General features: G+C 37.0%; 1 protein-coding gene across 2 annotated transcripts in view; it reads right to left on the reverse strand.

Annotated features, from left to right (window-relative positions):
- LOC130229634 (long-chain-fatty-acid--CoA ligase ACSBG2-like) overlaps positions 1-4,682 on the reverse strand; it is a 136,517-nt gene extending 131,835 nt beyond the window's left edge. For both annotated transcript variants that reach the window (XM_056458532.1, XM_056458531.1), the window contains exons 1-2: positions 4,476-4,682; positions 4,258-4,346 (exon numbers count right to left, since the gene is read on the reverse strand). In XM_056458532.1, the coding sequence (XP_056314507.1) occupies positions 4,258-4,346; positions 4,476-4,537 (151 nt within the window). In that variant the 5' untranslated portion in view covers positions 4,538-4,682. The remainder of the gene's footprint in view (positions 1-4,257; positions 4,347-4,475) is intronic.
- Between the last annotated feature and the right edge of the window lie 7,193 nt (positions 4,683-11,875).

Below are 11,875 nucleotides of genomic sequence, written 5' to 3' on the forward strand. Positions count from 1 at the left end.
TAAACTCTTTATTTCCTCGGTTGCTTTCTTTTTCTATGTTTTGTTGTTATGTTTTGTACATTTGTTTGCTATATGTTAGACTAGTCCATAAATCACGCTACAACCACGATGGATTGTCTTTATTTTGCCTCACAAAAAAAGGTCAATTTAACGATAGAGCCCTTGCTACAAGCTGATTGATTTTACAATATCTTACAATAATCTACTTCACGGGTGACACAGTGGCGTAGTAGGTAGTGCTGTCGCCTCACAGCAAGAAGGTTGGTGGTTCGAGCCTCGGCTGGGTCAGTTGCCGTTTCTGTGTGGAGTTCGCATGTTCTCCCTGCATTCATGTGGGTTTCCTCCAGGTGCTTCGGTTTCCCCCACAGTCCAAAGACATGCGATACAAGTGAATTGGGAAGGCTAAATTGTCCATAGTGTATGTGTGTGAATGAGAGTGTATGGATGAGCGGAAGGGCATCGGCTGCGTAAAACTGCGTATGCTGGATAAGTTGGGGGTTCATTCCGCTGTGGCGACCCCAGATTAATAAAGGGACTAAGCTGAAAAGAAAATGAATGAATAATCTACTTCACAAGAAGTAGATATAATTCCCTTTCTAAATAAATAAAAATTACAGAATGCGCTCAGGCGGGCGAGGTCATTGTTATGTTTATTTAGTAAAATTAACAATAAGTTAATTCAGAATTTTAATAATTAATAATAACTCGTTATTACTGATCATTAATAAACTGAGCTAATTTCGCTAGAGAGGGGTATATTCACGACATAATAGGCAACCGATTAGAAAATAATTTAATGAAAATTGAAGCTAGGTTAGCCTAGTCACCTCATACGCTGACCACTCAACAGCTTAGTTTATACACAGCAGGATAGGTGAAATTTTAAGACTTTTGTGAAATTTGAGACTATTGTTGTGCAATGAAATGTAACGTGACTAAATGGTGAGGAAACATGCATGGACAGTGCTTCAACATAATTCATTCATAGAAACAGCCAGAAAGGGGAAATTGATGGATTTGTGCCAAATATTGCCATCATTGACCAAAAACAATGTGCAGTACCTATCACAGTCAGTATGTTTGTGTGCTTTTTATAGATTTAATTTCTATACGTTTCTATTCTAATTTGCAGTTAAGCGGAAAAAGTAAATAAATTGAAATGCAAATCAAAGTATAAATAGCAGAAGTGAACAAATATATTTTTCCTCCCAGCAAATATTAATCCGACATCAAATGTAAAAGCAGACACTAACCCACTATAACGTCATCACCATTGACTAAATCTCCAAAAGACGGATAAAAACATCAGTGAATTGTAGCTCTGACATGGACATGAGGGTTATAAATGACTAAAAAACAGCTGCGGGTGAAGTATATTAATCGCACGTGCTCAGATTGTGATCAAATCTTAGTTTTGTTCTGTTGATATGTAATTTCAAATATTCGTAGCTTGAAACATATAGAAATATGACTGTATTGTGCTCGTTCTTACAGCTATTGCGAGGGCTTAAATGAAGAAGTGTTCATAATATCGAGCAAAAAAGACAGCTGGGAAACATAACCTGCTTTGTATTCTTCAGCAAAACACAGTTTAGATCTTTTCACAGTAAGAGGTAAGTGAGTTATTGCCATCTATCACTCAATGTGTCAGGAATATCGAAAACAAAACCAACTTAACCCCACTAAAAGAGCGCCCCTAACACAGCTTGATCCATGCTGGCATTTCTCCCCTTGGATTTTAGAAAGGGTAAAAAAATCCACCACCCCATCCAAGGTATCAGATTTGCACAATCCATATGCACAGCGCTTTGGCTTGTTTCCTTCACTCGAAACTTTACAGACTGCCTGCACGTAGCTATGGTTGCTAAGCCACGATTGGTGTGTGGCGGTTTTCGGTGTGGCTTAGTGAACGGTCAATTGTATAAATAAAACATAAAATCAACCACAGAGAGTCTGTTTTGTGTGAAAAACTACTTTCTTCAAATCTACTTTCTTTCCTCAGACTGACATCTGCAGCTGACAGTCTAGACAGTTCTAAACATCAATTTAAATGTATATTTAAACATGCAAGGCTGTAAATTGGTGGACTGACAAAATGCTAATACTGTTTTAAATTATGAAGACAACTGATTATATTCAAATGTTAATTAATTAATATACATTTACTGTAAATAAGTATTTATTTTTCTTCAAAATGGTTTAAAGAACAATAATTTAATTATTTTGCCCGTAAGTGAATATATTAACATGCATACAGTATATTTATACACTTGTCTGTCACACTGCTGTTTTTGACTGTTTGCCGCCATTTTGTTACAAAATACTATGTAGGTTAACTTATGTCAGCTTTGCGTTTAATTAAATAATTAATAATTAATTATTTTAACTCAAAACAATGTTGTGTGATTCGGAAATAGCAGCAAATAAAAAAATGCATTGAAAACATGTAACATGTAAGGCGTAATAAGAATGTAATGTAATGTTGATGATTAACACAACACCTTAGCCATTGTAAGTTTGTCAATGAAATATCAAGTCCCCCTCCGCACACAAATGGAACTGTCCAACCCCGCACGTTACACTGATGAGCGCTGTTTATTAATGGAGTTCGCAGCTGCTCTGAAAGCCAAACCAAGTACTGGCCAGCGGACTATTCTGATTTGCTAGTCAATGACAAAAGTAATAAAACGACAAATGAGTATTATAATAATAATATATTATAATTTATTATAATAATATATACACTGGTTTAACCTGTTTTCAGCATTAACTAAAATTGGTAGTTTCATTGTAACGTAGTCTAGCCAATAGTTTAGTAATTTTGTTTAGGCAATCGTTTGGAGTTTTACATTTTAAAGGTCAAATTTTTATTGCTGAATGACAAGTTCGGTTTTCAACTGGCCTCGTGAAAAAGAGAATTATTTCGTATTCTCAGGGCCGGCGCATCCAGAGGCGACCTAGGGCGGTAGAATAGTCAGGGCTGCGTCCTCTCTAATATTAATTATTATTATTATTATTATTATTAATAATAGTAATAAAAGCAACAAGGAGTAATAATTTCATTTAAATCTGCATAAAGTAATAAATAAATATTTAATAAATAAGTATTTAACAATTTTTTTAAATATTTAATAAATGCTGTCTTGATGAACAGAATTTTAATTCGATTTTTAAAAGTAATATTAATAAAAAATAAATAAACTGACCCCAAACTTTTGAAACTGTGTAGATCAGCGGGTTAGTTTATTAAAATAATTTAATGTGTGTGTTGAATATAATAGACGCTTGTTGATAGGCGGTGCTTTAGTTAAAACCTCTTTTTGGTCGGTCGCAAATCTTTTTAAATGCATTAGAGGGCAGCGCAAATATTAGCCTTACCCTGGAGTTTGTTCACCCTCTGCCTATACCCGTTTCTGTTTGTTTAACAGCCTATGGTTAATAAAGGGGTATTTATATTTGCACTACGCTTTTCTAAGCATGTCAATTTAAAAAAATTGATAGATGTTTGAATACAGTATATATTATAGATGTGTAGTGAATTTGCAGCAGGCTAATCTCTCAGACATAATGAACTCAGACAAGTTCCAAAACTCTCACTTAAAACATCTGTGATTGTGAACAAGAAAAAGAATACACTGTCAAATTAAATTGCTAAAATAAAGAAGAAGCAGATCGGTTTGACTGTACAAGGGATACCTTCACATTGCTGCTGCTAAATCATTTGCCGTCAGTATGCAGAGGGTTGATCTGCTGTCAGGCTGCAGGTGGGAGAGACTGCTGTGCGAGGACTGGGCCGCCTGTCAGTGTTCTGAGGCAGGGGAGAGGCCGGTGGCATCACCCACAGCTCGTTGAAAAGAGTAGGCACGGTACAGTATGGACTAATGATAGTCTATAAAAAGTTCCAGTAACACACAAAAAAGTGGCTAGATTTGTTGCTAGTTGCTTTTTTGAAAAATTGTTACTAGGGGGGTCTGAAAAGTTGCTAAATCTAGCGACAAAGACTCTAAGTAGGCAACACTGTGTCTGCTTGTTGCTGACTGTATGTGTGCTGAGTAAAACACAAAGGTGAAGGGTGAAGAGGCTTTTGTGTGATGTTACTGGCGAAATATTGCATGGCTATCAGCCAATCAGATTCAAGAACCAGACAGAACTGTTGTGTGTGTGTATATATATATATATGAGTAAAGACAAATATTACTAATAAATATTGAACACTTCATGGTATTTATGCAAAATATATTATGGAAAAGACTGTACCAGTGTTACTTTTCAATGTAGTAAACGAACAACTCTCATTGGGCTGAGTTTTGAAGTCATGGATTCCTCCAGTTTGATATTCTGTAGAACTACACAAGAAGGATAAATCAGACTAATGCCTTAATAACTTAATAGATACATCAGCCAAAAAAAAAGACTCTAAGCAGTAAATTGTTTTATACTAAAATACTGTAAGAGAACAGATCAAACATACATACCCTTTAGTATCATTTCCAGAAACAGAAGAATTTCTCTGTGTTATATGTTCATCGGCAGACATTGTATTGGGTCTTCAAATCAGGCAAAATCAAATATAACTATATACAACACACTCCCAAAAAATCAGGCTGACAAACCAAATTCAACAAAGAAAAACTTTCATATAAATTATGTCTAATATTTCCAATTCAGTCGATAGTATCTGAGACTCTTACACTAGCAGTTTCAAAATGTAATTTATCCTTTTATATGTACCCCAGCTCTTGCAAAATACCAGCAATATGTGCCAGTGGAAAGATTGCCAAATGATTAGTCAAAGACCAACCTTTTACCAAGATTAGCAAATTCAGTTGAAGACAGTGTTGGTCTAATGTGCAAGTTTTGAAATAGTATGTCCTACATGAGAATAAGTCTTTTTTTTTGAGAAGACATTTTTTGAGTTTGAAAATATACCAGATAGTATGACTAATGTAATGATTATAAACTTATTGAATATATATTGAAATCATATATGGCAATATATGAACACACATAAAATTATGATCAACAAATTTTAAACATATTTATATGCATGCACAATATTTTGAAATATATTTTACATATATGCTCATATGGACCTTTATTATTTGCTATTATAATAGACTATTAGAATAAGCACATTCATTCAAATAAAGCAAGCCTACTCTAAGGAAGTTAAACTCTTGAATTTTTATAGAAATATTTAAAAAAAGATGAAGCATTGCTTTTTGGTGTCTACATCACATTACATTTTCTATAGCCATTTTGGTAAAACTTTTGGAATAATAGTTCATTGTTAACAAATATCTATGCTGGAAGTAATAGGTAACACTTAGTTTAGTTCTATTTACTAATACTGAAGTAAAATTAACTAAGCATTAAAGGGCACCTAGGTTATCCCTTTTTTCAGATTTACTATGAATCTTTTGTGTCTCCAGAATGTGTCTATAAGTTTCAGCTTAAAACACCCATCTGATTTTTTATTATACTTTTTATAAGATTCTATTTTATACATTTTTGCACTGGGTGGCAGTTTTGCTTTAAAGGGCACCTATGGTAAAAAATCTACTTTTCAAGCTGTTTGGACAGACATATGTGCATGTATGGTGTATAGACCATCATATTGAGGTGATATAAGCACACTTAGTGCTTTTTTTTCCAATTTAACAACTTAAAAAACGGTGGACCAATTGGAGCGGTTTTCAAACCAACCGCAACTTTACGTAGGAGTACGGTCCCCCCGCCCACCAATATTGATTGACAATATTGATACAGACATCATATCCTCAGTTTGTTGATTCACGTCCGCCATTTTAAGCGTGAGTCGAAGCGATATCACTAAAGGAACACCCTTGCTCTATTTTTAGATGCAAGGCTCATTGGGCTCAACACAAGATCAATATTCTCCACATTATCACTCTAATCGGAATTATTGGTTGTATCTTTAGGTAGGTTTGCAAACATGTGTACATCTCATTGAGTCTACCTTATACTTCAGCCGTTTGAATTTCTCGCGATCCCAGAAGCTCCCTGTGATCTTAACTAGCATGCGTTTTAGAATTCTAAACATAGGTTTCTATCAGGTTACACTCAAGTCGACGGCTGGGCGCCGTGGACCGCTGCAAAAACCTATGTTTAGAATTAAAAAATGCGTGGCGCGACGATTCGGGACACTTCATATTTCTGCCGCGCCACAGAGAGTGTCTGGTGTGCCGTGTTGTGGCTTCGAGCGGCGCATCCGGTGCCTCAGTCAAAGTTATTCAGTGTGCGTGGTTATTAGTTTCTGTGTACAAGCTCGGCACTTTAAACTAGCACACAGCTGGCTATAAAACTGTACAAAGACACATATGATTTTGTACTCTCTGCTTGGTCTGTGTCCGAGCCGTACATGTACGACTGAATGCGGATCCTCTCCTGCTCCTCTCAAGTCTGCCTGTCTGTGTTGCAAACACACAGTGGGTGAGCTCTTGGCCCCGCCCCCTTGTTATGTTGGGCGGGAAGCCGAAACTAGTCTACATGTGAAGCAACACACCCCTAAATCAGCGAACTGTGGACACGCCCCCAACATGACACTTTTTAACACATTATAATAAAAAAATCTGAATTGTGTTTTAAACTGAACCTAAACTGGCACACTCAGAAGAACCATAATATTAATATTAAATCATAAAAAAGAGGTAAACTATGTGCCCTTTAAGGCTAGTCCTCCCCGCCCACCGTTTCTATGTGCCTTTCTGCGTGCCTTAATCTCCTTCCTCGGCTGCGTCAGATAACAAACAGACATGAAGGAAGCAGATCTCACGTAGCGTTTGTGAGAAATACTACAGTAAGAACTTTACCAATGAGTATTTGATGCATTTGCTGTGTTAAGTTACAACGATGAGTCACACACAATGTCGTTACAAAGTTCACGTGCACACACACAGACACACACACACACATACCCAGCACGGACACGATACGCACATACATACAGACAGTGCGCGTTTAGCTTTGCACTCATTTTGCACGCAAATGTGACAGGATACAGGTTAATCTCCACTGCTGTATGGATATCTGTTATGTTAATGTACAAAATAAACCTGATTAAACGTCCACAAATCGGGATTGAAGCGTCTTCTTTTATAATTGTTCTGACACGCGGCTGTGCTGATAAATTAAAGCTGAAGTAAATCGCTGTAATTCATTACACACATGCACTGTTTTAAAACATTTTAAACTTGTGAAACTCTCTTCTTGATCATATTTGATGACGATTGATGATCCTAGCAAACTGAACAGACCTTCTATTTCCAGTTGCTTTGTGCTCGTCTTCTCTTGTTGATATGATTATACACGTGACATGTTACGCAGCAGTCAATCAATTCAGTGGGCAGGGGGACCGCACTCCTACGTCCAATTGGTCCACCGTTTTTATGTTGTTAAATTGAAAAAAAGGACTGGGTGTCTTTATATCACTCCAATATGACGGTCTATACACTATAACTACATATTTCTATCCAAACAGCTTGAAAAGTAGATTTTTCACCATAGGTGCCCTTTAATGGCTAATTTAGGGCAATTAGAGTGTCACCAACTCAGTCCCAGCTATTCCTCTCACTGACCAACAAAAGTCTCATTCACCGGACTATTAGAACTCCATTTCCTAGAAGCCACGTACCTGGAGCTGATTACATCACATGTGATGTGACTGGTGACTGAACAACCGTAGTACGATGCAACGTTGAAAAAAACTAACTAGCCCCGACTGTTTCCAGAAACCATGGTACCTTATTCGATGATCCATAGTTTGAACTACGTTGGTTTGAGCTTTTGTTATGACGTTCTTCCTCTTCTTCTTTGATGTAATATTGGACTGATGCCATGGCCATGTACGCCACCTACTGTGAATATGGGGATTTTTCCTTTTAAATTCAATATGCTTATGTAACCATGTTACATAAGAGTGGAACAAAAATGTTAATGCAACATCAATTATAATAACATAAAATGCATATGCATATATGAAGTTCAAATGTGCTTTTTTCTGACTATTTTATATGTTAATGACATTTTTATCTTCTAATTGAATATAAATAAATGTGCACAATTTAATTAAAAAACTATTATGGGTTTTAAAATCACCGTGATTGGTTTCCACTTGTGGGTATACCTGTTGCTTATTTGGCTTATTTTTATTTCCAATTTAAGTCACTTGTCATACAATTATGTTAATAATAGGTGACAGGAAAAAATGGCACATTGTAGTATTGTGATATCGCGAAATGAGTGAGACTTGGGGGAGATCAGAATGAGAAAACAAACATGGAAGCAGGTAGTCGAGAGTTTCTAATAAACCAGTTAAGTACCTGATTAAAGTCTGATGATTATTGATGTCAACAACACAACACAAATGGCGACGAGAATGAACACTTCACAGATCGACTAGAATTACCATTTAATCTTGGAAGCGATATGATAGACGGGCGGTCCTGACATGGAAAACGATGCTGTTGCACGGGCGCAAACACTGCCAAGACTTGAGTTATCGCCGCCTATTGCATTGAACCTCAGAGCTACAGATTTGTATTCAGAATACAAAACATGGAAAGACTTTTTTTGAGTTGGCCAGCGGATCTATCAACGCTGCTGATGTGGTAAGACGTGCTACTTTTTTGCATTGCATTGGTGCATCTGTGCAGAGGATTTTTGCAAACCTCCCAGGACCTCAAGAGTCATTTACCGAGACTGTAGCTGCCCTGGATGCTTACTTTACTTGACGGAAAAATGTTGTGCTTGAAAGAAACAAATTCAGACTGAGATCTCAACTAAACAATGAAATGATTGATTTATGAATGCGTTAAGGGAACCGCCAAAATCATGCGAGTTCGGCGCTTCAGAAAGTGACATGATACGAGATCAACTTGTAGAGAAATGTGCACTTAGGCGGTTAAGAGATAAACTGTTGCAAGAAGAAGGGCTTACACTGGAAAGAGCATTAACTATTGCTAGAATCTGCGAATCAGCCCAAGCTGAATCTAAAGTGCTCTCAGAAAACAGCACTAAAGAAATAGACAATCACGAATACAAAGACTCGGACTGAGACTGTGTCCATGCGACTATAAGATTGAACACATGGCAGGTAAAGTGTGATGAGCCCGAGGCTCAAACCCGGGTATCTGGTGTAGTAGACAAGTGTTTTACCGTTCAGCCACAGGGAGAGGTGGTGAACCCAACTGCCAAGGCACAAGGTCTAGTTCAAAAAAGGTGTTTATTCAGGAAATCCAATATCATCAAAAAAGCAGCCAGGCAAAAACATAGCAAGTCTACAAGCTAAGCAGTTAACAAACAAAGTTCTCCGTAGAGCAAAGGGTACTTTAGCCAAAAACACAATTGATGAAAGGTAATGACCAGAGATGTATAGTAACGAAGTAGAACTACTTCATTACTGTACTTAAGTACTAAAAGCAGTATCTGTACTTTACTGGAGTATTGTTTTTTTCTCCTACTTCCACTTTTACTTAAGTACATATTTTCGATGAGTTTAATTCTTTTACTCCGATAGATTTTTTATGAGCTGCATCGTTACTCGTTACTAGAGGTGTCAAAATGGTTGATATCGGTTCAGTAATAGATCATAACGGGTTATTACGTACTGACGTCATTTATCTCCTATGTGCGGTGTCGCAATACTATGGCGAAGGACGGAGGCGCGAGGGCGAGTGAAGGCGGCACAGCACACGAGCCGCTATTTCACTACTACAGAGAAATGTTGTGAGACTCCATCTCTGCCTCTCTCACTTTGGACATTTGACCCGCTGGCCTGTTTGTGCAAGTTTTCTCCACTGTGTCTATCAAAGATTACCTGTGATAACCGCGTATTATACATACATAGACTGTAACCGCGGCTGTTCTTCCCGCCATCAGTGAACAACGCTTTCATTTCTAAAGCCGATAGCAGCCCTTTCTGTTGAGAAGGTGAAGACAGTAACCAATCAAAGGGGTGTAAGACCTCGCCTGTCAGCGTTTAAAAAGCAGGCGGGAGAATATTTACATTAGTTTATTTGCTATAAATGCTCATGCTGTCTTCTGTGCGTGAGTTTTGTTTGATACATTCAGAAAGAATGTTTTCTTTGAGCGGGTCAAATTAAGGGTACAGTTCATATATCTTACTGCTGTATTAAAGGACACAATTGTATTACAAGTAACCATTTAACTGTCACACCAAGAAAAAAAACAATAGATTTTTTTTATTTATTGCATTTCTTAACTCCTAATGTCGCTAGTTAACACAATCAATACATTTTCCCCCAACACATCCCATAATTTCTAAAATATCAGCCTCTACCAAATGGTTGAGATGTTGGTTTATGGTAAAAGTACCAGAATGAATAAATATACTATAAAAATATGAAGTTTAAGACCGATTTAATTAAAACATAATCAAAATGAAACATTTTTGAATACTAAATCATAGCCATAAGCCATAAAATATTTCAGATTTTCATTTAACACAGTAATATACACGTTTTATTTTTTTACAATAAAATCAAAATCAAGTGAATTAGAACGTTCGTTTACAGCGTTTACAACCAGTAATTTGTGCTCTGAAAATGGGTTTCAATAGCGTTTTGAGTGGATTATGGACTGTTTTTGTGACACACAACTTTGAAAGGTGTGTGTTAAAGCTGTTATAATCTGTCAGATCTGTGGTTCAAGCGTGAGAGAAAAACAGTATTGTAAGTCATGTTTCTTTTCGTTCTGCTTAATGACGTGCCCCCAAAAAAGAGATTTAAAATAAACAAAACAATATGATGTCTTTTGACTGCATTCTTTAATAACTACATTACACAATACTTGTACTTTTACTTTCAGTACTTGAGAAGTAAATTTTGAAATAAACTACTTGCAATACTTAAGTACAAAAAATGTTGAATACTTCAGTACTTCCACTTAAGTAAGGTGCTTAAAGAGCACTTTTACTTCTACTCAAGTCACTTTTTGATAGAGTACTTGTACTTTTACTTAAGTCTGTGTCTCTAGTACTTTATACATCTCTGGTAATGACCAGAGGACTTACAGAAACAGCGGTAGCACATCAAACTCAAAACCCAAGTGACAAGTGAGGACAAGAGGGTAGAATAAATAGGCTAGTCTAACAAGACACAACTGAACAGAATTAAAGAGCCCCTATTATACATGAAATAGGGTCATATTTTGGTTGTAAGAGTCTCAAACAACAGTCTAATATGCATGCAAGGTCAAAAAGCACTTTCGTGGTCTTATAATCTGCATTTGTTTTTACCTAATTATCCCAGCGACTCCCATATGAATCGTTCAGCGATTCATTTGTTCCCAAACCCCTACTCAGCGCAAAGCTAATCTGTGCTGATTGGACTGATGACAGCCTTGGTCGAAACTGACAGCCTTCAGCGCGAGACAGAGTGAAATGCCCAGCAGCTAATCAACAATATAAAAGTAGTCACAGTGCACACACGCTCCATAGTGTAAGGCGTGGATTTTGGCTACCAGTGGGTGAATGTAAATACTGAAGTAACTCACGGGCATATCGCAGTGAACAGCACGAGTTGAATCTGAAACTGGGTGCCAAATTGTCTGACATTGAACTGGCTTGAGGGCTTATACCATCACGATAACAGAGCACCGATTGACTTGAATTGCTGCATCAATACTTTGGCTGCAGATGGTCTGGTACCCTTCAGCTAACTAGTAAATGACTAATAAACTTAAACAATGGGGCTTTACAGGATTTTCAGCGGGAACGGCCTCACGAGACTTTTGAATGACTCCTCTACATGGTCATGTGCTTGCCTTGGGTACATCCTGCCAGATGTACAATTTCGTAGAGACAAAGAGAAAATAATGCATACGAATGAAAGAC

The sequence above is a fragment of the Danio aesculapii genome, chromosome 5, assembly GCF_903798145.1.
Source record: "Danio aesculapii chromosome 5, fDanAes4.1, whole genome shotgun sequence".
Taxonomy (NCBI): Eukaryota; Metazoa; Chordata; class Actinopteri; order Cypriniformes; family Danionidae; genus Danio; species Danio aesculapii.